The sequence below is a fragment of the Trichosurus vulpecula genome, chromosome 2, assembly GCF_011100635.1.
Source record: "Trichosurus vulpecula isolate mTriVul1 chromosome 2, mTriVul1.pri, whole genome shotgun sequence".
In the NCBI taxonomy this organism is placed as follows: Eukaryota; Metazoa; Chordata; class Mammalia; order Diprotodontia; family Phalangeridae; genus Trichosurus; species Trichosurus vulpecula.
In genome coordinates this window covers 374323488-374351274 of record NC_050574.1, presented here as the reverse complement: position 1 = coordinate 374351274, position 27787 = coordinate 374323488, and the positions used below count along the sequence as shown (strand labels likewise).

Below are 27787 nucleotides of genomic sequence, written 5' to 3'. Positions count from 1 at the left end.
TGACTCAGCACCTCCTAAGTTACTTTCTTGCTTCCAGGCCAATTAGAGATTTTTTTTTTTTAAATCAGCAGAGCAGACAGTACCAGACCCTTAGTCATACAAAGCTAAAAAGTTTCACCTCAACTTTTTCTGAGGTCACTTGGACTGAAACTAGATAGGGAAAGACCTTTGCATGTTAGAGAACAGCATCAGGCAGAAAATGTCTGCACATGCTTCAAGAACTGGACCCTCATTGTAGTCTCTTAATTCTACTTTTAAAATTCATTACCAGAATAGAATGTTACTCCACAGGTTCACTGACCAGAATTTTCACCTCCTTAATGCATCCCAGGAATTAGCTTTTTTTGGCTACCAAAAAGGGCTACTGACTGACACGAACCTGAAGTTCACTAAAACATCCAAATCTTTTTCATTGGATGTATTCCCATCCAGTATTTGTTAAATTTATTTCTTGAATCCATATATTTCTATTAAATTTCATCTTACTACTCAGCTCAATGCTCTAGCCTACTAAAATATTTTTGGATTCTGACTGCCATCCAGAGTTAGCTCTTCTTCCCAGCTTTATCATGGGCACATTTGATAAACATGTGACTATCCCCTATGTCTGAAAAGCTCTCCATCATCTATGCCTTCTGGCTTCATTCAAGTCCCAGCTAAAATCCTGTCTTCTACAGGAAGCCTTTCCCAATGCCCCTTAATTCTAGTGCCCGCCCTCTGTGATTATCCTGTACATACATACTTGAGTTGTTTGTATGCTGTCTCCATGAGATTGTGAGTTCCTTGAAAGCAGGGGCTTTTACTTTTCTTTGTATTCCCAGTGCTTACTTAGCACAGTGCCTGGCCCATAGTAGCTAGTACTGATTAATGCCTTCATTCAAGTCATTGATAAAAACATTAAATAGCACAGAGCCAAAGGATTTTTGCTCATTCGTTTCAGTCATGTCTGAGTCTTCGTGACCCCTTTGGGGTTTTCTTGGCAAAGATACTAGAATGGCTGGCCATGTCCTTCTTAAGCTCATTTTACAGATGAGGAACTGAGGCAAACAAAGTTAAGTGATTTGTCCAGGGTCCCACAGTTAGTGCCTGAGGCCAGATTTGAACTCAAGATGAGTCTTCCTGTCAGGCCCAGCACTCTATCCACTGTGCCACTTAGCTGCCTTGGGCCAAAGGATAGATCCTTGGCAGACTCTATTGGCATATTCCTTCTAAACTGACATTAAGCCACTGATCACCATTAAGTATGGCTATTTGATTAATTCCAAATCTATTGTCATTTAACCCATGGGTTTTCCACTAAAAAAGAGATTTTTTTTTCTATTCCTATTGCTACTACTCTTATCAACTTATGCTTAAATAACAGGAAGTGTCCTTGTTAGTTTCTCTGCCTGAACAAAGCATATTAGAAATTGCTGGATTTGGAATCAGGAAGACCGGGGTTCAAGTACCACTTAGGACATTTACTAGCTGTGTGACTGGGCAAGTTCCTCATTGTCTTTGAGCTTTTTTTCTCAAGTATAAAATGTGTGAAACCTATAGTCTCCACCACACAGAGCTTCTGTGTGTTCAAATGAGATAATTCATTGAAAATACTATATAAATTGTTACCTACCCTGAATCCACCATGCATGGTGACAACAAACATTAATCTTCATCAAATAGCATTAATATCAGGTCACTTCCGTGCTCAAAAACTCTAAGCTTCCCACTGCCACTGGGACAAAGTCTGGATTTTTTTTAGGCTGTCACTCTAGGCCCATTTTACCTGTCCAACCTTATTTCCCAGTAAGAAATACACATTCTGCCTATTGAAATCCTACCCGTTTTTCAGGGCCATGGTCCCTTCCTCCATAAAGACTTCACTAAGTACTCAAGTCCACACTCATCTCTTCATAGTCTAGATTCCTATAGAACTATTTGTAATCACTCATCTTGGAACTGCCTTGCCTCATTTAGTCGCTCCATAAGCTTACCTTATCTTTCTCCCCTGACTACTACACTTGCATTAAAAGTGCAACTATATCTTAAATGTAATGCATACTTTCCACAGTGTTTAATCCATTTGAATTATGGAAGGCCTTGAAAAGAGGGCAGTGTCGTTTTGATTTGATGCAGTAGGCAATAAGCGCTAGATCCTAAATGAAGTAGTGACAATGATTTCTCATCATGACATAAAGGTAACCCTCAGTTCTTCAACACTATGCAGGAGAAATGCTAATAAGGCAGATTCAACACCTAATTTTTTTTGTCTGAGAATTGTATGTGAATTGTATGTAAATCTCTATTCCCTACCACTTATAGGCTTTTGGTTACAACTATGTGCAGTTCTGGGATAGACAAAAACACTTAGTGTAGTCTTTCATTGGATTTCATGATCACTTGGCCTTGTGCTGTTTTTAGGTTTTCAATGGAGGAGGTTTGTGGGAGCTGAGCTATATGCCTTGTTCAGGTAGCTATCTTGACTGAAAGTGCCAATCTGAAGTTTAAAATACTCATGAGTACCTCACTCAGCAAACAAGTGTAACAGGAATGAAAACTTATAAGTCCACAACTGGCAAAAAAAAAAAAAAGTCTATGAATACTTTATTCAACTACTGTCCCTCTATGCCAAAGTAAATGCGAAAAACATCAGCACACCCCCTGGCACTTAAAAATTGATAAAGCTGACCCAAATCCATGTGATTTCCTCTGTTTCCATTTGTATCAAAAACTTTTTCTTCAAAGTTAAAAAATTTTCTCTGTTTTTGCAGTTCACCTTGTGTGCCATCAAAAGTAACGTCCTCTCGATGGCGAATTAAAATTCTCTTCCATGATAATCTTCGGACTCTGGAAAGAAATGTTGAAAGAAAAATTTTGCAAAATGTAAAACACATTCAGGAACTTTTAAAAATAGAAGCTATACAGAGCAGAAGTTGACTTACCAACCCATCTTTCAGTGCAAAGAAATCTGTTGATACACAATGAATTAGCATGTGGTGGAAAGAACACTGTGCTTAGGATAAGGACTGATGATTATAGATTTAGACAGGGGAAAGACTCTCATTTTAGAGATAAAGAAATTGAGATCCAAAGAGGTGAAGTGATTTGCCTTTGGTTATACAAAGTGAAACTGTCAGAGACAGAATCAGAACCTAGGTTCTCTGACTCCAAATTCAGTACCATGTCATTGTATATTAGGGTTTTTTTTTGTTTGATTTAGTTTAAATTTTAAGCCAGTTATTTAACCTCTGATCCTTAGGATTCTGTAAAATAAGGACGGTAATATCTGCACTAGCTACTTTACACAGTGATTGCAAATAAAATGTAAAACAAGATATTCTATAAATACCCATTGCTATAGAGATAGGATGATGTGCTGGAAAGAACACTGGGTGTGGATTCTGGAGATCTGATTCTAGTACTGATTTTACCATTTACTAGCTGTATGATCTTAGGCAAGTCACTTAACAATCTGTGCCTCAGTTACCTCCTCAGTAAAATAGGGATAGTAATGGTTGCCTTTAGGGTTGTTTCAAGAATCAAATAAGAGTAAGTATATGGAAGCTATAAAAATATAGGTTATTACATAACTACACTTTTACACAAGTATGACTGATGTACATTACAGACCCCTTGGACAAAAAGAAGTCCGAGAAACAGATCACAAGCCTAGTACAAAGGAATAATAATATTGCCTACTTCAGGATTTATGTAAGGATCAAATGAGATAATATTTGTAAAGCACTTAGCATAGTACCTGGCACATAACAGGCCCTTTCCCTTCTCCTTCCTGCTTTTATAATTTCATTCTTGGAGAGATGAGGAAACCAAGGAAAAATTCTATTTTGGAACTGGCTGTTGGGGTAGAATGATAGCAAAAATTGGAAGCAGGATGAGGTAGGAATTACAAACTGTTAGGATCCTAGTGTTTGTGATGATGAAAAGAAAAGTCAAGCATAATCTGGCATAAACCTTAGATTCTGGGAAAGCAATTTTAAAGTGTTTAGTTAGTAAAACAATAGATAGGATCTCATGGACTAAAATTCTACAGAGGAATTCAGCTGAGGAGGGATCAGAAACTCGTATGAATGACATTCTGAAGAGAAAGAGAAAGAATTCCAATCAGAAGAAAAAACTGGAGTTGTCTAAAGAGACTGAATCAGATGCACAAGGAGCTCAACAACCAACTAGATTTCTAAAAGACATGTACAAGAGATGGAAATGAGAGCAGATAACCTAATGAATACATAAGCATTTTAGGGTACTATCAGAATGGAATTAATAATGTCAGAGCTCTGAATAAGCTGACCCTGACAAAGAAAGCTAATAATAAGAAAAAGATTTTTTTAAGCTATTCTGAGAAAAAGAGAGGGATTATGGTAGATACAATGGAAATAAATGATAGCAAAAGAGAGAAGGTTCAGTTATTTTACTTTTTTCTCTACTAAGAACAACCTTTGGATAGGAAAGGCCAGAACACAAATGGATAACAGTAAACTGATACACAAGATAGTAAGAGAGGACCTAGCAGTTCTACAGGAATTCAAATCATCTGGCCAAGATGAACTATGTCCTCGGGAATCCACAGAACTGGCAAATGTGATTTCTGAGTTCACCGTCAGGGTGTAGTGAATGAGAGGTACTTCAAGGCTGGGGAAGTACAAATGTCCTAAACTCCAAAAAAGACAAGAGCCTAGAATCAACAAGCTACAGGCCAGGGAATTTGATTTGATTACTTGGAAAATTCTAGATCATTAGAATAAGAGTTTGAAGACATAATATTGTGGAAAAAAAAATAGAGGGCTGTGCGTTAGATGATAGCACAAGATGGATATGGTACTAGATAAATGGCCAGACTCATGTGCCAGGGAGTTGTGCTTGGCCCTGAGCTGTTTAACATTTCTTCAGTGATGTGTAGCTAAAAGTATAATGGCATATTTATCTAACCTATAGATGACAGAAAGCTGGGAGGGACATCTAACACTTTGAATGTTAGCTAGACAGTCAGAATCTTGGCAGTCGTGAGCTTAATCTACTAATATAAAATTTCCCAGGGATAAATGTTAAGTCTTTGATCTGGGTTCAAGAAATCAACTTCATAGTATCAAATGGGGGATAGAGTTAGGCTCAGTATGAGGCAGTGGACTATAGTAGATTGTAGGCTTATTACAAGTTAGCAGTGTCGGAAAAAAAAAAGCTGATATGATCTTGAGCTACATTGAGAGGGACAGCTTCTAGCAATAAGGTGGTAACAGTTCCTGTGTATTGTGTCTTTGTCAAACCACATCTATCTGAAGTACTGTGTTCAATTTGGGTGCTATAAGTTTCCAGAGAACAACCAGCATAGTAAAAAGTTCTGTCTTAAAAGGTCAATTGAAGGAATTGGAAATCTTTTTGCTAGAGAACAGAATAGTCAGGAGAACATGAATGTTGTCTTCAAGTGCTGTCAAGTGGAAGTCACTACACTTGTTCCATTTGGCCGCTGGGGCAGAATTAGGAACAATGTATAAAAGTTTCAAAGACTCAAATTTAGACTTGATGTCAGGAAAAAGTTCTAAGAATTATTATCCACAAATGGAATGGGTGGCCATAGAAACCAAAGGTTGCCAAAGTTATACTTGTTTGGTATCTGTAATGATTCCTTTCTAAGTAAGAATTGGACTAGATGGCCCTTAACTAGATGGTCCTTTGTAACTGTCACATTCTGTGATTCTGATTCTATCCATGAAACCAATTTAAAATATACCCACTATCACTTATTGCCAGCCTCCTTAGAAGAAATTTAAAAAGATAAAAATGAATGTAGTTTTCATGACCTGAAGTTATCAGAGGCAGGACAGAAACTGGGCTGTGAAGGCTCTTGTCCTTTATACTGAAGTGGTCTTTCCAGAACATAGATGGCTGGTCATAGTTGATTGTGAATACTTATAACTATGGAAACTATATTTATACTATTCTCTCAGCACACCCAGCTTTGTAGGTATATAGCTTGTAAAATACTACTAGTTCAGAGGGGGTGCAGGATCATAGAATTTTAGACCTAGAAAGAGACTTCAGATATCTATTCCAGTAGCCCACAGTAAGCCCTGATGTAGAGGGCCAGCTCTGAGAAAGTCCATTCTGGGATAAGATACAGGCCAGAGGCCTGTTCTTGCCTTTGGTCTGATAACTAGGCACGTGGGCTCTCCACCTCTCCTCGGCATACACATGCTGCCCAGGATGAAGGCTCTTCAAGCCTCCTCTTACACACGTGCTCTCTCCAAAACCCCCAGGGCACACACATGCTAAATGTCACCTGTGGGCTATTAACACAAGCACAGGAAGTCATGCATTATGCAAATGCCTTGCATGTGGATTTGTTGATTCTGCACAGCCTGAAAGGGTATATAAGCCCTGTCTCTCAGTTTAATAAATGGAACTGTTCTTTACTCTCTGCCTGGCCCGTGTTTTCTTTTCACTTTCCGTGGCATTCAGCCATCTCCAGCCATTTAGGCACCATAGCCGCTGGCAGCACCCTGACAATCCTAAGACCATAGAGATTGGTACACCAATGCCTGTTTATTTAAAAAAAATAAAAAACTGATGAAGTTAATATAAAGTCACTATCAAAATAAGACCAGATTCAACCTTTCAGTTGAAGTGCAGCATGTCGATTCAATAAACATTAAGCAGTTACTACATGCAAGGCAAGAGGGAGCATGGTATAGTGGATGTAAAACCAGATTTGAATAAGGAAAACCTGGTTTAGGTCCTACACGTATTAACTTTGTGACCATGGGCAAATCACTTAACTTCTCATTCCCCTTAGTAACTAAGACTTTAAGTGGAAGACAAGTTGCTGATTTGAACTAGTGGAATTATCCGCACTAATGACATCGCAGATCCAGACCAAAATATACATGCAGTATGATAGCGATACAAAGAAAGTTATGTGAGCAGCTTCCAATCTAAGGAGAGCTGGGGAGGGATGGGATATAGTAAAGACATGTACACCAACAGTTAAAACACAAGGACAAGTGAAAAAAATACAAAAGAGAAATCTTTCTATCTCTAGTGTGCTAGCCAAGCTGATTTGTTCCTTTTTCCTGCTAATAACCCAAGCTCCTCAGGTGCTGAGCAAAAAAGCAAAGATGTAGCTATTTTTGCTGAACCTGCATTCAGATGATGCATCTTTGAGGTTTTACTATTGTTAAAAGGTAGTGCTGCCTACTACAATTATTGCCACTCCTTGTGTTAGAGGAGGGGCTAACCTAAGAGCTGGCTTATTTTCATGTGATTTTTTTCTTTACCCCCATTCCATGGCTGACCTAAAAGCTAACTTTATCAAAGTTATACAGTTAAGTTTGCAGTAGATCTTAAACTGCAATCTATCTGAATTCCTAGCACAGTATTTTCATGATGAGTGGGTGACCACTTATTTCTAAACATAATCCTGGATTTTTTCAGCCATTTTCTTCCTCTATACCTACTTATGTGCTGCTGACTAGAGCTAGAGACAATCACATAATCATGCTGATAAAGCACAATACAAATTTAACATGTCTAACCTTAACAAAGCCCTTACTGTATCATGGCAAACCTGTTGTGCCTATCTGATTGATTTCTTATCCCACTCCCCACAGCTATCCCAAACCTTTGCTTCTCTTCAAACCTCTCACATCTTCTCTCATCCTCTCAACTGAGAACCTCGACTCTTACCTTATTAAGAAAACTGAGGCCATTTCCTGTGAGTTCCTTTTCTTCTCAAAATTCCCATTCTCTTCTCCAAACCTCTACTCTCTGATGATGTGGCCCTTTTTACCAAGGCCTAAATTATGCCCTCAATCCCATCCACTCCAAATTTCCAGCAGATTGCCCTGTCTAGCTAATCTATAATCTCTCTACCTATTGATTCCTTCCCTCCTACTTTCAAACATGCTCAAATTTTGCCATCCTTAAAAAACAAACAAAATCCCTTCACTATACCTACCATGCCCCTCAAACCATCATCCTATTACTCTCCTCCCTTTCTCAGCCAACCTCCTAGAAAATGCTGACTGCACTCATTGCCTCTACTTCTCTTCTCACTTACTCCTCAACCCTTTGCAACCTGGCTTCTGATTCTACCACTTAACTGAAACCACTCTCCAAAGTTACTAATCACCTGTTAATTGTCAAATCTTATGTGTCTTTCTTGGTCCTCATCTTTTCTGACCCTCCTGCTGCATTTGACACTGCTGATCAATTTCTCCTCCAGGATACTCTCTCCTTTCTGGATTTTCATGACCCTACTTCTCTCCTAGTTCTTTCCTTCTCAGTTTTCATTTTGGTTCAACTTCCCTATCAGAACCTCTAATTATCAGTATAACCCAAGATTCTGTCCTGGGACCTCTTTTATTTTCCCTCTACATTCTTAGTGGTCTCTTCAGTTCTCACAGCTTATACAGATGACTCACAGATCTATATATCAAGCCAAAGTTTATCTCTTGAGGTCTAGTCCCACATCAACTGCCTACTGAACATTTTGAACTGGATGTCCTAGACATATCCCAAAAAGAACTTATCATTTCATCCCCTCTTCCATCTCTATCTTCTTCCAAATGATCCTATTTATGTTAAAGACACCATCATTCTTCCTGTCTTCAAGGTTCATAATCTTAGTGTTATTTCCAGCTCCTCATTTTCACACATCCCATATATCTGATCAGTCACCACGTCTTGCCATTTTCTGTTTCTATATTTCTCATATCTAACTCCTTTTCTCTACTCACAAAACCACCACTAAGTGAATGATATGTGTACAGTTAATTAAAGTGAGATTGTTAACCCCTTAAAGTTGCTTTCCCTAGAAAAGCAGATCAAAGAACCTGTGCTAGCAGCCCTCTTGTATGCTCTTGTTATTGGTCTTTCACCTCCACAGCAGCCGCTGGCAACATTGCTGTTACACCTCATTATACATTATTCTTCTTCCAACATTCTACAGTTTAGCCAAACTAGCCTTTTCTCTTTTCCTTCTACACAGAACTCCATCTCCAATTTCATTGCCCTGGTTGTCCCTCATAACTGACATGTACTTCCTTCTCACCTTCACCTCATAAGATCTCTCACTTCCTTCAAGCTCAAACACTACCTTCTATAGGAAAACTTTCCAAGATTCCTCCAACTGCTAATACCCTCCCTACATCACCTATATTTATGCTATATATACTTATATGTAAATATAGGATTTATACGTACATGTCATCTTCCCCAATAGAATACAAGTTCTTTAAAAACAAGTATTTCATTTTTTGTCTTTGGATCTCTAGAGCCTAGTATAGTACTTAGCACATAGAAGGCATCAATTCTTAATTTATTATTAGTTAGTAACAAAGAGTGGAAGTTAGTAACAAATATAGAATCATGAGTTGTTTTATAATATAGGAAAAAAAAACAAAACAAACAAACCTTGCCCAGAACTCTTCGCATGTACTTTGTGAACCTTCAACACAAATAACTCCAGGCTTCCCAGGCATGCTAAATCCAGAAAGGGAGAGATCCTTTGCCCATTCTAGAATATATTTTCTTTTCTGTTTGTTGTAAATGTGATGGCTATAGATCCAAAGTCTGGTGAAAATGACATCTGTTGAATAAGGTGGATTTGTGTTGGTGGTAGTGGAAGATGATGAGGGTTCTCTTTTGATGTAAGTTGATGCATGATCTTTAACCCATTCTGTTGCATTTAGTATACAGACTTCTCCACAGTATCCTTTTTGAAGGTATGCAGTTAGGTCTGTGTTTAGCTGGGCCTGCTGGGTTCTATTCAATGACAGCGATCTGTTGAAAAACATAAGCAGAGAAAATCTTTCTTAAGTCAAATCTCCCAAATATTAAAAATGTATCTTACTATAATGTAATTTTTGGCAAAGAGTTTCTATAACATTTGTTGTTGTTGTATGTTCCATGACAGGGCGTGTCCAAAATGCAGCCCGCCTACAAGCATAGAAATTTACATAAATGCTTTAGTATGTGAAGCCGAGCTACCACAGAGCTCTCACCAAAACGGCAAATCAAAATATATTGTCTATTGTTTCAATTAAAAACCTATGGTTGGACAGCCCTGTTCTATGACATACCTGACAGTAATTTCAGGCAGGATTGCAGGATACTGAAAAGGGAGGGCACAAGATAAAGAAAACACAACCTGAAAACAGAGAACAATAATGTTTTAGGGCTTTGTACTAACAACTGATATGTCTACATTTCCTTTAAAAATGAAAGTGAATTACCATAGATTCATCAGAAATCTCTACTTTAATATTTATAGTAAAGTGAACTTTTGAAGATGGAACTTCTGTGGTCTTCATTTCCACAGAATCTTTCAGTTCTGCTAAAGCCAGATGATCATGTACTACGAATTCATTCTCATCAGGAAACATACTAGAGAGCAGGTCTAATTCAGACAGCTGAGCTTCAGCTTGCTTTACTTCAGTCATTTTAAGCTGTTTAGGAAAATGAGATTTAAAAAAAAGATATTTTTAAAACATAATTTCTGATAAAACAAATATAAAAGAATTAGGCCTTCTAAATTAAGATGTGTTTGATTGTCATTTAGGTTCCAAATTTCTAATTTGACGGGAGGTCAAGGTATTCAAACAGTGGAGGGGCCTGGGGTAGAGGCAGGAGTTAGACACACACTAAACTTACTGATAATGAAGAGACCTAGAAGTCCATAGATAATAGCAATAAATCTGGCCAGAATGGACAATCCTAAAGAAGAAAGTCAGTTTGGGAGTCACCATGAAATGTGGTGTCTTCAGGAGCAAGTTAAGTTTAGTAGGTACTAGATGGTGGAAGGAATCTGAAAGGAAGGGTTCTAGGATCATGGATTTAGAGCCATCTCAAAGGTTCCTTGGAAGTCATCTAATTCAGCTCTTTTTATAAACGAGGTTACTGATGTCCAGAAAGGTAAAGAGGTTTGCTTGCCCAAAGTTACAAGAGAGTAGAAAACCAAGGATTCGAAACTAGAGTCTAGTTATCGTCTTACTATACCACAACAGAGAAAGGTTCTCACACAGCAGAATGGGGAGGGAGATCAGATGACATTCATTAGGGGATGGGAAGAGGGGTTGGTCTGAGTTTACTATGCCCGCTGTCCACCCTCGTTCCCCATACTGCTAGGCAATTCACTGGAGGGGGAGCAGGCTGTCAGGTTTAGGGCATAGGGTGGCTCTGGCAGTGGCACGGGGCACTGCACCTCCTGGAAACTGGAATAGGGCTGCGGGGTGTCTCTGCACCATACCAGTCTCCCAGTGCTACTGCTAGTTATGGAGGAATTTTGGCTACAGGCGTGAATCCGATGGCCCTCGTTCCCCACCCCATCCCCCCACGCCCCAAGTTCCGGCGCTATCTGAAAGGTACAGACTCCCCGTTTTCCTGGAGCCGGGGGCCTGAAGAGCCCTGGAAAGGCCAACGTAGACTCTGCTTTTTCAGCAAGGTGGTTTGGAATTAAATATTAATTCTCCGGATCCGGAACTTTGAGAAATGGCTTGGGAGGCCACAGATAAATTGAGGACGCTGCAAGGTTTTGAATTAGAATTTCTCAACTCTGAATGTGTCTCAACCGCAGAACTAGAGACCCTGGGAGGCGGCAGCGAATTACCTACCCCAGGAAGAGTCTTAAGCCGGGCTTCCGGATCTCCTACATTGCGCGCGCATGTCGAGGTGGCCCAGTCGCACGCGCCTGGAAGAATGCAAGCATTTAATTCACATCCCACAATGCCCCTTTCCGGAAATTAACACGGGGCCTCGGGCTGCTCTGGCAGTGGATTTTTGTCGTGCCGGAGTCATCACTTTGAAGAGGTGGGGCCGAAGGGTAATCGCGGACTCCTTAGAGGGGCAGCTATGGGAGCAGTATCTGTAGGTGAGTTCTCCTGACACGCCATCACGGCCGCTTCTCGTCCCCAGGACCGCGAGCCCCGCACACGTCGCTTCCTTTCCTTAGCCCCAGGAGCGGCTCTCTTTAGGGCCCTCTCCTCCTTCTTCGAGTTCTTTGACCAACCGCAGGCTCCTCCGTCCTACTGGCTGCGCGTTCCGTCAGTTAAGGGGATTGTCCAATGAGAGGCGGCGGCGGCGGCCTCACCTCGGCGCAGTTGGGGCGACCGCTGGCTTTGAGACCTTGAAGTTCCACGGTTGCCGGGTGGCACCGTTTGGGTGGGTTTGGGGACTGTCGTGGGCTGCTCCAGGAAGCCACGTGGTAGGAAGAGCTCTTGTGGTCGCTCTCACGTGGGGCTAATTCGGGGAGACCCGGCCCAGGGAAGCGTGGGGCACCCGAGATTTGGGCCGGGAACCTCCCCGGGCCTGCTTCCTGCCTCGGATTCCGTCCTGTGATTAGACAGGCTGTCTGTTAGGTCCCTTCTAATTCCAAAATCTCGTGATCCTACGACCCTGTGGCCACCGCACATAAGGAGAAGGCTATACTCGAGAGCTAGTGAGAATACTCAAAAGAAACCTTATAATTATATTTTAAGGGAAGACAGGTTGGCTGAGAGGGAGAGGAATGAAAAAGAAGAGGGTGCAAGCCTAGACTTGTCTAACTGGTTGAGGTGTGGTGTGGGTTTCCTTAAAGATATAATTTACCTAAGATCATTTCTTCTAAACTCTCAGGCTTTATGGCATTAATAGATCTGAAGCTGCTACGTGACTTACCATGTATATTTGAAGTACTATAGTTGCGCTCATGTTCTGTATAGTTCAGAAATGTCATGTACTCTATTTCTAACTCCAGGATTAACTCAGAACATGCTCGTCTTCAGCATGCAACAATTAAGGTTTTTGGTGGACTAAGAGATTTATGTAGTGGCCTGGGATCAGGGAACCCATTTGCCTCTAGCTATGTTACCCTGTATGAGTCACTTTTTGAAATTAAGGGATTGAATTTTTCTTCCAGTGCTAACATTTTGTGGCTTTATAACTTCCACAGTTAAATGAAAGGTTCGGAAGTGCAAACAACTTCTTTCCTCCTTTTTCCTATTCTCCCAGACCTGATTTTCCCCCTTCCTAATGGTTCTGTCATATATCTCTACTTTACTTACCTGATATTGTTCCTTTTCCCTGGAATATCCTCTTGCCATATGTTGAATAGATCAGTCCCAAATATTTATTCATCACCTACTGTACATTAATATTCTGCTAAATGCTGTGAGAAAACTCAAAAGAACATAAAAGAGCCTTCGATCAATCAACACATTTGTTAAATGCCTGTTGTGTTTCAGGCACTGTGCTAGGGTTTGAGGATCCAAAAAAAAATGAAACAGTCCTTTGTCCCAAGAAGGTTGTATTCTCTTGAGGGAGACAATGAAATCATATATAAATAGGTGAAAGACACATAAATTAGACACAAAGTAGCTTTGGATGGGAAGGTATTAGTGGCTGAACGAACTAGGAGAGGCTTCCTGCAGAAATCAGCACTTGGGCTGAATTTTGATGGAAGCCAAGGATTCCAAGAGTTAGAGGCAAGGAAGGAAAGCATTTTAAGCATGGAGGACAGTGCCAAGAGTCAGAGATGGAAGTTTGAGAATCACATGTGAAAGAAAGCAAGTAGATCATTATGGCTGGACCATGGTGGAGGACTAACGTGTAAGAAGACTAAAGAGGTAGGAAAGGGCCAGATTTCTAAGAGGATTGAGTGCCAAACAGATCCTAGTGATAATATGGAGCAACTGGAGTTTAATTAATTTGGGATGGGGGGATGACATGATCAGATTTGTGCTTTAGTAAGGTCACTATGGTGACTGTGATGTGGAAGGTAGACTGAAATGGGAAAATAGTTGGGGGTACGGAGACCAGTTCTAAGGCTGTTGTAACAATCCAAGTCAGAAGTAATAAGAGCCTAAACTAGGATAGTAGCTGCGTAAATGGAGAGAAAAGGACATAGTTAAGAGATGGGGAGATGGAATTAAGGAGTAAAAAAATGACTGCCAAATTTGTGAACTTGGGAGATTGGAAGTCTAATAATAATAAAAAGAACAAGACTTTACAAATAGTATTCCACTTTGTCCTCACAAAAATCCTGGGAGGTAAGTGCTATTATTAGTTCTGTTTTACTGATAAGGAAACTGAGGCAGATAAAGGTTAAGTGCCCACGATCACACAGCAAGTGTCTGGGGTTGGATTTGAACTCTCTTAAGTCTAGCATTTTATCTCTGGTGCCACTTAACTATCTTAGTAGTATAGTGGAGCCCTCAACAATTAAAGGAATGTTTGAAAGTGGAATAGTTTTTTGAAATGTATCCAAGTCAAGTAGATTGAAATATCTAATAGGCAGCTTGTGATGTGGGGGTTGGCTCTCATGAAAGCCGGCTGATGTGTTGATCTGAGAGGATACATTTATGTTAGGATACATTATCCTTTGAGAGGATATGTAACAGCTCAAGACAATAAATATATGACTTAAGTGTCAGTATGAATTACACAGTAAGTGTTTCAGGAGTTCAAGAAGCAAAAAGGCCAGTGTGTACTGGGATAGAAAAGGCATCATGGGAGATTTGGCACTTAAACCTAGGTCTCGGAGGATGGGTTAAGATTTGGCTAGATAGAGAAGAGTGGGTGACATTTCCAATAAAGGAATGGAGCTAGAATAAATGTTATGTCTAGGGAAAAGGTTACCTTGTTTGTATTGGAAACAATGTTGTACTAGGGTTTAGAAGACTAGATCCTAGGCCTGCTACTTAATTGCTATAGAACACTGCACAAGTCGTAATTTCCATGAATCCTCAGTTTCCCTGTATAAGTATAATGATATTTTTCCTTCTTGATATACAGGACTATCGTGGGGGGCAAATGAACATTTCCATGACTTCATTATTACCTCTGTGCACATGATTCTCAAATCTCACTGAGCCTGACTCTTTTTCCTAAGCTCCATTGCCCAAATTTCCAACTGTCTGCATGTCTAGAACTGAACTAATCATGTTTCTCCACCGCCCCTCCCCCCAAAAGAATAACAGTAACAAACAAACAAACAAAAAACCCTGTCTGTCCAGCTTCCCTATTTCTACTGATACTGGTAGTGGTTTGGACAGAACAAAAATTTCGGCACGTAGGATGTTGATTACCCAAACAAAGAGGGATGTAATAAGAGGTTAACTAGCTTCTTTGATAAATCAGTTAAAAACCAAAAATTGGTCTTTGAGTTTATACTCATTGAGAGTGTACCTCTCAGTTTACACACACACAAAATTGACATAGTCTCTGCCTTTGGATAAGCTTATGATTTCAAATCAACATCTTCAGGTATTAAAAGAATTGGCAGATGTGAATGTTGAGCTCCTGTAAGAAATGATTGAAACATTGTGGAGAATGGATGAGACACTGCATAGCTGGGAAAGGCAAATTTCTTGATTTTCAAAACAGGAAAAGAATAGGGTCCAAAAACTATAAGCCAGTGAGTTTGACTTCAATTGCTGGCAAAACCTATAATATATTACTAAGAAAGCCATGCTAGTACATGACTTTAGGTGAGAGTGGTGGTGATGCTGATGCTGATGTTGATAGCAGCTAGTGTTTAGTACTTTAAGGTTTGCAAAGAGCTTTACAAATACCTTATTTTATCCTTACAACAACCCTTGGAGGTAGGTGCTATTAGTACCCCTATTTTACAGATGAGGAAACTGAGGCAGAAAGCGGGTCACTTAAGTGACTTGCCCAGAGTCATAATACAGTTAAGTATCTGAGGCTGGATTTGAACTCAGATCTTCCTGTCTGCAGGTTCAGTGCTCTATTCACTGTGCCATGTAGCTATTGAGAAACTAGCATTTATATAATACATATAAAGCACTTTACAAATATTATCTCAACAGCCCTGAGAGGTAGGTGCTATTATTATCTTCACTTTATAGTTGAGGACACTGAGGCAGGCAGAGGTTAAGTGACTTGCCCAGGGTCATACAGCTAGTAAGTGTCTGAGGTCACATTTGAACTCAGAATTTCTGGACTCTTAAATTCAGTGTTCTGTCCACCTAGCTGCCTTCAGCTTTTTCCTTCTTTTTTCTTTTTTTTTCAGCATTCGTAATAGAATTCAGAGCAATTACTTTACCTGGATTTAACAAAGCATTTATCAAGTTTTTCATGGTATCCTTAAAATCAAAATGACATGGTATTAGCTAAATAGATAGTACAGTTAGGTGAATTCAGAAGTTGTTGAAAGTGAATGGTTATCTCTACTTGCCTTTGTATTTGACTGTAGGCATTTCCTCCTCACACCAACTTTTCCATAGATCCTTTATTGCCAGTATATATGAAATTTTTTTAAACAAAACTATATATTTTTCAATTAGCAAAAATCCTTTCTCACCCTCCCATCTCAACCCCTCTCCCCTCATTGAAAACCAAAAAAATAGAATCACAGTTATAGCCATGTATAGTCAAAACAAATTTTCTGTTTGACTCTATTGAAAAAAAAGCCTCTTTACTCTGAGCAGGAAGTGGGTAGCACAGCATAATTATTCATTACACTCATCAGAGTTCCTAAGTCTTTCAGATTTGTTTGTCTGTACAATACTGTTGTCAGTGTAGTAATTCTTCCCTTTGTTCTGTTCACTTCACTTTGCCTCAGTTCATGCAAGTCTCAGATTTCTATGAAATCACCCCCTTCATCATTTCCTACAGCACAATAGTATTCCATCATGTTTATGTAGACATCCCTCTCACTCACCAATGGGTTTGAGAGCCCTTGATTGCCCTCAACCTGGTTTAGCTCTTCAGCCGAAATGGTTTACCAGGGTGTGGCTGCTGCACATGCTATAACTTCTTGGAGTCACAGGTGAGAGTTAGGTGGAACAGGTGGAACCAGAGATAGAAAGCAGGCCTGAAAAGGGCTTGGCAGCCATCACACCAGAGGTACTAGTCTTCCCTGAACACACCCTGAGACACTGAGGTCCTTTCTCGAACTAAACTGTCAGCCATTCAAACTCTGCTTCACAGAGCCCAACTGTGATGGGCTGGCCATGTTGTTTGAATGCAAAACGTATGCTTGACAGAAAAACTGGTTTATGGAGAACTCACATAGAGCAAGCACTCACATGGTAGTCAGAAGAAGCGATACAAGGACACCCTCAAGGTCTCTCCTAAGAACTCTGGAATTGATTGTGTGAATGGGAGACAGTGACACAGTACTGCTCAGGATGGCATACCCACATCAGAGAAGGTGCTGTGCTCTATGAGCAAAGCAGAATTGAAACAGCTCAAAGGAAACACAGGATGCACAAATCTAGAGAATCCACCCGAAATGTTCATAGGGACTATATGTGCCCAAACTGTGGTAGAGCATTCCAAGGTGACATTGATCTAATCAGGCACAGTCAGACACACTGATATTTGACTCTAGCATATTGATGTCATTTTGGTTCTCTTCGAGAACAAAAGACAACAACCAACCAATTCCATCACATTTATGTAACATTAATTGTTCATCCATTCCCCAATATATTAACACCCACTCAGATTCCCATTCTTTGACACCTCAAAAAGAGCTCTAGATTTTTTCTTTTTGTACAACCTTAGAGTTTGTTTTGTTTAGGACTAATCCCTTCCTTAAATCTACCCTCCTTCTAATTCCTCCATTCTCCATCTTCCCTTTCCCTTCTATTTCACTGTTAAGTGAAATGTGTTTCTTTACACAGCTATGTATGTATGTATTCTTCCTTTTCAGATGAGAATAAGGTTCAAGTGCCAGCTGCTCCCCCCTACCCATTTTGCCTTGTTTGTATAGACTTCTACTTGAACACCTTGACATTCTTTCCCTTTCTTTTCATTCATTTCTTAAGATCCTAAAGTATAACAGCACCATTCCGAGACCTTGTCTAATGAAACTTTCTCTATGACCCAGGACAGTGATAGGGTTCAGAAGGTAATAAATGTATCATTCCTATATTTGAATGTCTACCTTTTTCTATTTCACTTAATTCCTGTGTTTAGACTTCAGAGTTTCTCTGAAGCTCTCAGCTTTTCTTCAGGAATGCTTGTCAGTTCTCTGTTTCATTGAAGATCCACTTTTTTCTCCTATATGATTATACTCAGTTTTGCTGACTAAATTATTCTTGGTTGTAAGCCTTATATCTTTTGCCTTCTGGAATATCTTATTCTAAGCTTTCTTCTCCTTTATAGAGGTTGAATCTGTGATTCTGATGGTATCTCCTTAGTATTTGAATTCTTATGGGCTTTTTGAAGTATTTTTTTCTGTGACTTGGGAGCTCTGGATTTTGACTATAATATACCTGAGAGTTTTCATTTTGGGGTTTCTTTTAGGAGGTGACTAGTGGATTATTACACTTTCTAGGAGGTGACTAGTGAAGTCTTTCAATTTCTGTTTTGTCCTCTGATTCTAAGGGATCTGGATAGTTGGGTTTTTTTTATTAGTTTTAAAAAATTAATTAATTTATTTTTAGTTTTCAACATTCATTTCCACAAGATTTTGAGCCCCAAATTTTCTCCCCATCTCTCCTCTTCCCCCACCCCAAGATGGCATGTATTTTGATTCCCTAGTCTCTCTTCCCTTCTATCACCACTCTCCCAGATTTCTGTAGCCCATTGCCAGTAAATCTTATTTCCCAGTTGCATGTAAAAACAATTTTTAATATTTGTTTTTAAAACTTTGAGTTCCAAATTCTCTCCCTTCTTCCTTCCCCACCCACCCTCATTGAGAAAGGCAAGCAATTCAATATAGGTTATAACATGTAGTTATGCAAAGCACTTCCATGATGGTCATGTTGTGAAAGACTTAACTATAATTTCCTGTATCTTATCCCGCCCCCCATTTATTCTATTTTCTCCTTTGACCTTGTTTCTTTTCAAAAGTGTTTGCTTCTGACTACTCCCTCCCCCAATCTGTCCTCCCTTCTATATCCCCCTTCCTATCCCCTTCCCCCTTACTTTCCTGTAGGGTAAGATAACCAATTGAGTGTGTATGTTATTCCTTCCTTAAGCCAAATCCAATGAGAGTTAAGGTTCACTCATTCCCTTTTACCACCCCCACCCCTTCTCCGTTGTAACAGCTTTTTCTTGCCTCTTTTATGTGAGATAATTTACCCCATTCAATCTTTCCCTTTCTCCTTCTCCCAGTATATTTCTCTCTAACTCCTTAATTTTATTTTTTAGATATCATCCCTTCATATATTCAACTCACCCTGTGCCCTCTGTCTCTCTCTCTCTCTCCCTCTCTCCACGTACACATACATATATATACACATATACATATGTACACATATATACATATGTGTGTATTATAAATTATATATTATCATATAATTATTATATATATACATATATATATATATATATATACACACATACATATATATAAAAAATTCCCTTCAACTACTCTGATACTGAGAAAGGTCTCATGAGTTACAAATGCCATCTTTCAATGTAGGAATGTAAACAGTTTAACTTTAATGAGTCTCTTATGATTTCTCTTTGCTGTTTACCTTTCATGCTTCTCTTGATTCTTGTATTTGAAAATCAGATTTTCTATTCAGCTCTGGTCTTTTCATCAAGAATGCTTGAAAGTCTCCTTGAAAATATTATACTCAGTTTTGCTGGGTAGGTGATTCTTGGTTTTAATCCTAGCTCCTTTGACCTCCAGAATATCATATTCCAAGCCCTTCAGTCCCTTAATATATAGAAGCTGCTAGATCCTGTGTTATCCTGATTGCGTTTCCACAGTACTTGAATTGTTTCTTTCTGGCTGCTTGCAATATTTTCTCTTTGACCTGGGAACTCTGGAATTTGGCTACAGTATTCTTAGGAGTTTTCCTTTTAGGAGCTTTTTCAAGAGGCGATTGGTGGATTCTTTCAATTTCTACTTTAGCATCTGGTTCTAGAATATCAGGGCAGTTTTCTTTGATAATTTCTTGAAAGATGATGTCGAGGCTCTTTTTTTGATCATGGCTTTCAGGTAGTCCAATAATTTTTAAATTACCTCTCCTGGATCTATTTTCCAGGTCAGTAGATTTTCCAATGTGATATTTTATATTGTCTTTAATTTTTTCATTCTTTTGGTTTTATTTTATAAAATTTCTTGATTTCTATACAGTCATTAGCTTCCATTTGCTCCATTCTAATATTTTTAAGGAATTATTTTCTTCAGTGAGCTTTTGTACCTCCTTTTCCATTTGGCTAATTCTGCTTTTTAAGGCATACTTCTCCTTCTTGGCTTTTTGTACCTATTTTGCCATTTGGATTAGTCTTTTTTAAGGTGTTATTTTCATCAGTATTTTTTGGGTCTCTTTTAGCAAACTGTTGACTTGTTTTTCATGATTTTCTTGTATCACTCTCATTTCCCTTCCCAATTTTTCCTCTACTTCTCTTACTTGATTTTCAAAGTGCTTTTTGAGCTCTTCCATGGCCTGAGACCAATTCATATTTTTCTTGGAAATCTTTGATGTAGGAGCTTTGACTTTGTTGTCTTTATCTGGTTGTATGTTTTGATCTTCTTTGTCACCATAGTAAGATTCTATACTCTTGAGTTTTTTTACTCTGTTTCCTCCTTTTTCCAACCAACCACTTGACTTTTGAGCTCTTTGTCAAGGTAGGACTCTGCTTCCGGAGTAGAGAGTGCTCTGTCCCAAGCTTCCCAGGTTTTGCACTGCTGTTTTCAGAGATACTTCTAGGTACCTATAAATTTTAAATTCTTCTAAGGTGCTGTGATCAAAGGAGAGCTGTTTACTCCTCTTCTGGCCTGTGCTGTGGTCTATGAGTGACCTCAAGCACTCTTTTTTGCCTTAGAATTGTGAAGAGGATTCCCTCTCCACCACTGCCACAAGCTCTGCCACACCAGTGGGCCTCCTTACTCCAGGACCACCAGCCAGGACTGAGACCTGGATCCAAGCAGGGCAAAGCAAGAGAATCCTGCCTCAGCTCTGGCAAAGAGACTCCTGCAATCCTCTAATCAGCCACTTGATTTCCACCCCCCCCCCCGCCCCTCCCCCCCCAATCTGTGGGCCTGGAGCTCTGGAAGTTGGTACTGCTGCTGCTGCTGCTGCTGCTCCTGCCACCAACCCCCTGCTCCCAGCCCCAACTCCTGCCACCTCTGCTGCCCCGGGGCTGGGGCTGGACTGCGCTCCTGTCTCACCCAGGTTCAACAGAGTTTTCCCACTGACCTTCTACATTGTCTTTGGCATTTGTGGGTTGAGAAGTCTGGAAACTACCACAGCTGCCGATGATCTAGCCCCGTCTGTGTTGGTGGAGCCCATGCTGGACTGTGTTACACTCCTGGCCAGGTGTGATAGACCTTTCCTGTTGACCTTCCAAGTTGTCTTGGGCTGGAGACTTGTTTCCCTTTGTTATTTTGTGGGTTCTGTAGCTCTAGAATTTGTTTGGAGTCATTTTTTACAGGTATTTGGAGGGGTTTTGGGGGAGAGCTCAAGCAAGTCCCTGCTTTTACTCAGCCATCTTGACTCTGCCTTTTTTTTCTTTTTAATTTCTAGAAATATAATGGATTGTCTCCTTTTGTGGTCATGGCGTTTAGATAATCTAATGATTCTTATACTTTTTTTCTCTATAATCTGTTTTGCAGATCACTTGTTTTTGTTATGTGATACCTCACATTTTCTTTTTTGCTTCAGTCTTTTGGCTTAGCTTTAACATTTTGTGTTCTCTTATGGAGTCATTGGCTTTATTTGGTCCATTCTAATTTTAGAGAATTTATTGCTTGGGCAAGGTTTTGTACCTCTGGTGTCTAGTTGTTGTTTCTTTTCCCAATTCTTCTATAGTCCTCATTTCGCTGCAGTTTTTTTTCTCATGTACTCTAGCTCATTTATAAAAACATTTTTTAACACTTCTAAGAACTCTTTCAAGAATCCTAGTTGATTTGTGCCCAAGCTGTGTTTTTCTCTCCTAAGAACTCTCCTTGCACTGGCTGGGCAGGACAAATGCCTCTTTGACTTTTTCCCTGTCAGGATTCAGTCTGGTGAATCTTCTAGATATATTTGGAGAAGCTCTGTGAGTATCTTTCTGTTCAAAGTATGACTCTTGTGAAAAATGTAGTGTTGGATTCTGGTTTCTAATCCATTTTTCTGTCCTCTTCTGATTTATTGCTGATTTCATCCCATTCATGTTCACAGTTATGATTGCTAGTTCTTTGTTTCCTCTCATCCTATTCTCTTTCATTTATTCTTTTTAACTCTTTTCCCTTCTCAAGAGTCTGTTTTGCTTATGAGCACTACCTCCATTAATCTACCCTGCCTCTTAAATCCCACTCCACCCCTTTCTTTTAAACTCTTTTCCTCTTACTTCCCTGTTGGGTAAGACGAATTTCTGTACCCAAATGTGTGTATGTGTATTCTTCCCTCCTTAAACCAGCTCAGGTGAGAGTAAAGTTAAAGTGTTACATGCTTCTCCCTTCTTTCTCCTTTCTGTGGAAAAGCTCTTACTTGCATACCTCATTTATGTGAGATTTTCTTCCTTTTCCCAGTGCATCCCTCTTTTGCATCCTCCCATCCTTCTTTTAAACTAATCCCAATAATAGGATCCCACCCATGCCCTGTATCTAAATAGATACCCTCTAATAGCCCTAATGATGATAAAATTTTGAGAAGTTACATTTATCATCTCTCCATATAGGAATGCAACAGTCTAAACTTAAAATGAGTCCCTTATGATTTCTCTTTCATGCTTCCCTTTTTATTCTACTCTTGAGTCTTATGTTTGAAAGTCCAATTTCTATTCCTCTCTGGTCTTTTCATCAGGAATGCTTAAAAGTTCTTTATTTCATTAAATGTCCTTTTCTCACACACACACCCACACCCCCCCCCCCCCCACACACACACACAGTGTTGGTAAGCAAAATGGACTCCTCAGCACTTAGTTCAACAAGTGCCCTTGAAGAGTTTGGCTTTTGTTTGCTTTGATTAATTCAGTGTATTTCATTGAGTCTTACTAAGTGCTAAGCCCCAGGCCCAAATCCCTATTAGGTGTAAAACCTTAGTGGGTGTGGATTGGCAACTAAGGTTGGGCCCAAGGTAGGGCTAACTCCAGGGAGGGCCTAGTTTACATGTCTGGGAGACCGGAGGCTCTTAGACCACGTGGGTTTAAGTCACCTCTTTGTGATGATTCTAGGTCACGTGGGTGAGTTGCATGTGTGACTCACCCCTGACGCTGAAAAAGATATAAAAACCAGGGGTCGGCTGTCTGTTCCCTGGAGCTCTTTGCCGCAGCAGTGGTGGCGCACATGACTGTGGGCCAGCCCTTGTTCTAAGCTCCCGGGCTGAGCCTAGATGTTGGTAACTATGAATTGTATTGGGTCTGTGTGTTTGTAATTTGTTTAAGGATGCGGGGACTTTGTTAAACTCTGGTAACTATGTATTGGGATTTGAATCAGATAAGGTCTGTCTGTTGATGTTTGTAATTTGTTTGTGTTTTGCTCTGAAGATCAGTGTGCTGGCTTCTTGCCCTGAACTAAGTGGATGATATTTGTGTGCTGAATTAAAATAAGTTTGCCAACCCCTTAACCTTGCTTTCCTTAGTTAAGCAGATCAAAAGAACCTGTGCTGTTGGCAGCTTTCTGGGTGCTGGCTGTGGGTGGATCTTACACCCCCACAGAAGCTGCTAGCCGGATTGTTGAAACACACACACACACACACACACACACACACACACACACACGCGCGCGCGCGCGCGCACACACACACACATACACACACACACACAGTAGGATTATATTCAGTTTTACTGGGTGGAATATTCTTGATTGTAATCCTAGCTTCTTTGCTATCTGGAATTTCATATTCTAAGCTCTTTATAGTAGTAGCTACTTAATCTTTGTGTGATCCTGCCTGTGGCTCAATGGTATTTGAATTATTTCTACCTGCTTACAGTATTTTCTTCTTGACCTGGCAGCTCTGGAACTTGGCTATAATTTTCTGGGGGGCAGGTAGGTGGTGCAGTGATTAGAATGCTGGGCCAGAGTCAGAAAGACTCATTCTCCTGAGTTCAAATGTGGCCTCAGACACTTATTAGCTGTGTGACCCTAGGCAAGTCAGTTAACCCTATTTGCCTCAGTTTCCTCATTTGTAAAATGAGCTGAAAAAGGAAATGGCAAGCCACTCCAGTATCTTTGCTAAGAAAACCCCTAAAGGGGTCATGAAAAGTTAGACATGACTAATCAACTAAACAATATACAATAAAATTTCTGGGAGTTTTCATTTTGGGATTTCTTTCAGGAGATGGACAGTGAATCTTTCAGTTTCTACTTTGCTCTCTGATTCAAAGATTTCTTGGCAGTTTTCCTTTGCAATTTCTTGAAACATGATGTCTAAAATTCCTTTTTTTGTTCATGACTTTCAGGTAGTCCAAGGATTCTTAAATAATCTTTCCCTATTCTGTTTTCTAGGGCAATTGCTTTTCCTGTGAGATTTCATATTTTCTTCTATTTTATCAGTCTTTTGACTTGGTTTTATTGTTTCTTGAATTCTCATGGAGTCATTGGCTTCCACTTGTAATTTTTGTAATTGTAATTAGTACAAATTACAAATTGTACAAATTATAAATTGTAATTTTTAAGGCGTTTTCTTCAGTGAGGTTTTTTTTTTTAATCTCTTTTGCCAAGCTATTAATTATCTTTTTGTAATTTTCTTCCCTGGCTCTAATTTCATTTCCCAATTTTTCCTCTACTACTATTTTTTAAATCAATTTTTGCTCTTTTTTTTTAAAAAAAATCTTTACCTTAACCTTTCTAAGAATTCTTATTTAAGCTCGTGTCCAATCTATATTTTTCTTTGAGACTTTGTATATGTTTTTTTAGTCATTGTCTTCTCTGTTTGTGCCTTGAGGTTCCCTGTCACCATAGTTGTTTTTATAGTCTGATGGGGGTTGGGGTTGGGGGGAATGTCTGGCTTAGTCTTTTATCTTCTGCTGCTGCTTTCACAGCTTAGTCGGGGTGCCTGTAAGTTTTCAGTGCTTCCAAAGTGATGAGATATGGGGAGAGGTCTGATTACTTTCCTCTGACCCAACTTTAGATCTCTAGGTTTTGGGGTGGCAGAGTTTTAGTAGGCTGCTGAGGCAGTCAGTCATTGTTAGCCTGCTAGAAAGTTCTACAGATTCAGAGCAAGGAAACTGCTGGCTCACCCTTGGTTTGACAGCCTGACCTGGTTTATTCCACTGTAGGTTTATGTGTAGCAATAAAGAGTAGAATGGAGTCCTCACTCTATACTTCAGCTCAGCACCACACAGATTTTTCTGCAATTTGTTCTTTGCTCCTTACACAAGTCCATCATGACCAGGAAAGCACCTCTCTGCCCTGGAACTATGACCTGGAACTGGGTAATGGGCAACAAAGTTACCACATAGCACCTATTCTTGCTTCCAGTGTTAGTACAGGATCCCCTACCCAAGTGTTAGTCCCCTTACAATCCCTGGGTGCTGGGCTGCTTCCATCACTATAGCCCACTACCACTTCCAACTGCTTTCCCACTGTGCTGCTTACAGCTACTGTCAAATTGGTCTCAGACACTGACCAGCTATGTGACTGGGCAAGTCACTTAACCTTGTTTGGCTCAGTTGCTCTTCTGTCAAATGAGCTGGAGAAGAAAATGGCAAACCTTATTAGTATCTTTGCCAAGAAAACCCCAAATGGGGTCATGACATCAGACATGACCAAAAAATGACAACACCTAGGTCATTTTGGTGTTTATGCAGGAAAAAAGGCAAAAAGCTACCTCTCACTTCATTATCTTGGCTCTGCCTCCAGGTGGTGGTGGTGGAAGCCATGGGAGGTTTGAGGAGGGATGAAAAGGTGTGGAAAAGCCATTGTGGTGAGTGAGATAATGAGTCATTTGGGGAGATGGAAAAAGATTTCCTTGCTGCAGTGAGGGCCTGGGTGTAATTATGTAACATAAATTTGTAGTGGCTACAATCTGCACAGTTATTACTAGTATTTTTATTATTTTGACTTTTCTCCAGCTTAATTTGACAACACATGAGTAGAAGCAAAGACAGCAGTTGGCAGAAATATCCAGGGCTTAGGTTTGGCAGGGTAAATCAACAATATGGTAAGGGGGCAAGAGACTCAAGAAGAGGACAATGAAGAGTTGAACTGGTTCACCAAGAGGTCAAGATGAGGAAGGGAGGAAAGTGTAGCTAGTGCAAGGGTAGAGGAATTGGAATTCATGGTCAGGATGAAGAACAGGATTTGGCGTTATGAGACTAAGGGAGAAGTGGGATGTCAACAGATTGTGATCAGATAGGGGAATTTCAGAGTTTGTGAACATGGAAATGGCCCATTTGTAGGGGATAGCAAGATGAAGAATCTGAACATCTCTGTACTTGAGGTGGGGTGGAGGGATAGGTTATAGGACATGAGTAAGTTATGGAAACGGGAGGTTAGGTTATTTGAGGAAGTATCATTATATATGTTAAAAGTCCTCCAGTGGAGAGAAAGGAAATAATGAGCCAGGTGTAAGTCTTCTCTCTAGGCTAAACATAACCAAATGTTTTAGCTGATTCTCCCTCTGTGGCAGAAACTATGAGCTGTCACCATTCTGGTTGCCCTTTTCTGGGCATGCTTAAACTTTTCAATGTCCTTCCTAAAATGTTTCCCAAATTGGACCCAGAACTCAATGTGTGGTTTGGCCAAAACAAAATACGCTAGGTCGCTTCCCCAATTTCCCTTATTGTAGACAAGGGCTGTCCAACCGTAGGTTTTTATTGAAACAGTAGACAATATATTTTGATTTGCCATTTTAGTGAGAGCTCTGCAGTAGCTCCACTTCATTTACTAAAGCATTTATGTAAATTTCTATGCTTGTAGGATGGCTGCATTTTGGACAACCCTGTCCTAGAGGTTATCCTTCTACAGTTATCCCTCATCACAGTGGTTAGGGGCATGGTGCCCCCACAATCTGGAAAATCTGTGTAAAACTTTTTGTCCTTCCCTTTGTACCAGAGAAGAAGTCTGCATTTTTTTCTTTTTCTTTTAATGGGGTGTTTATAGTACCTTATTGTAAAATTTGGGTTAAGTATTTGGTCATGGGCTCTGTGTTATCTGCTGGACTTCACATGTTGTCTGTGGCTTCTGCAGAACTCTCCAAAAATTCCCATTTAATTTCTTATGTCAGCCTGTGATGTATCAAAACTGTGATGGAGAAAGCTGCAATGGAAAAGATAACTGTATGTAAATATTTAAGTTTACATTATACTTTGTAGTATCAATTCACATAAGGTAGGCCATATTGAACCAGTGCACTACAGACTGCAAGTTTCAAAAAAAAAAAAAAAGAATTGGCATCAACCACCTCTCATCTTCTTATGTCATTGCATTTTTTGACCGGTGTACAGGACTTTATGTTCCCATTAAATTTCATCTTTCAGAACAATTCCTCTGCACACAAAAGTGTTCCTAGCAGCATTAAGTATAACAGCAAAAACCCAGATTACAGCAATAACTAGCAGGACCTTGGGGCTTTGCCATAGGCAGGATGAAGTTAGAGAGGTCCAAATTAGCACCATCATCTGGGAAGAGACGTTACAAGGTTTCCACATGGGAAAGGAAGGATGCCACTTTGATCTTTTGGCACCACCCTTCCATCGGGTCCCAGGTAAATTGTAGCCATACATCTCTTTCTACAGGTTACTGTGATTCTAATATCCTCAACTTCTCCCACCCAGGTATGGGGATAGGAAGGGTGAGCAGTCCTTAATCTTTAAGAAAGGGCTGTTATGCCACTAAGGAAAGAACTTGAGAAAAAGTATAATAGAATATAACAAGCGAGAATATATTAATAATATAATAAGAGAGAATATAACAATATAATGAGAATATAAGACACCTTCTCACCCTTAATTGAAGAAGTAGATG

At 39.8% G+C, this 27787-nt stretch overlaps 2 protein-coding genes across 3 annotated transcripts in view; one reads left to right on the top strand and one right to left on the bottom strand.

The window, feature by feature from the left end:
• Positions 1 to 2566: 2566 nt before the first annotated feature.
• RWDD2B (RWD domain containing 2B) lies at positions 2567 to 11988 on the bottom strand. 2 transcript variants are annotated; one of them, XM_036744870.1, is made up of 5 exons: positions 11604 to 11988; positions 10227 to 10439; positions 10074 to 10141; positions 9406 to 9774; positions 2567 to 2826 (listed from the first exon to the last, which is right to left on the bottom strand). In XM_036744870.1, exons 2-5 carry the CDS (start codon positions 10431 to 10433, stop codon positions 2592 to 2594), a joined length of 879 nt encoding a protein of 292 aa, XP_036600765.1. In that variant the 5' UTR covers positions 10434 to 10439; positions 11604 to 11988; the 3' UTR covers positions 2567 to 2591. The 2 variants fall into 2 exon arrangements, with proteins under 2 accessions (XP_036600765.1, XP_036600766.1); XM_036744871.1 differs by lacking the exon at positions 11604 to 11988 and adding an exon at positions 10645 to 10819.
• Positions 11745 to 27787, top strand: part of USP16 (ubiquitin specific peptidase 16) — a 43977-nt gene continuing 27934 nt past the window's right edge. Inside the window, exon 1 of the mRNA XM_036744869.1 lies at positions 11745 to 11860. The gene's annotated coding sequence lies outside the window, so the exon portion shown is untranslated. The remainder of the gene's footprint in view (positions 11861 to 27787) is intronic.

Coding starts and splice junctions, on each gene's coding strand:
- RWDD2B (XM_036744870.1), bottom strand. CDS start 10,433: ATGACTGAAGTAAAGCAAGCTGAAGCTCAGCTGTCTGAATTAGACCTG. Junction 10,142..10,226: donor AGATTTCTGATGAATCTATG/GTAATTCACTTT, acceptor CTCTGTTTTCAG/GTTGTGTTTTCTTTATCTTG. Junction 9,775..10,073: donor CTGCCTGAAATTACTGTCAG/GTATGTCATAGA, acceptor GTTTTTCAACAG/ATCGCTGTCATTGAATAGAA.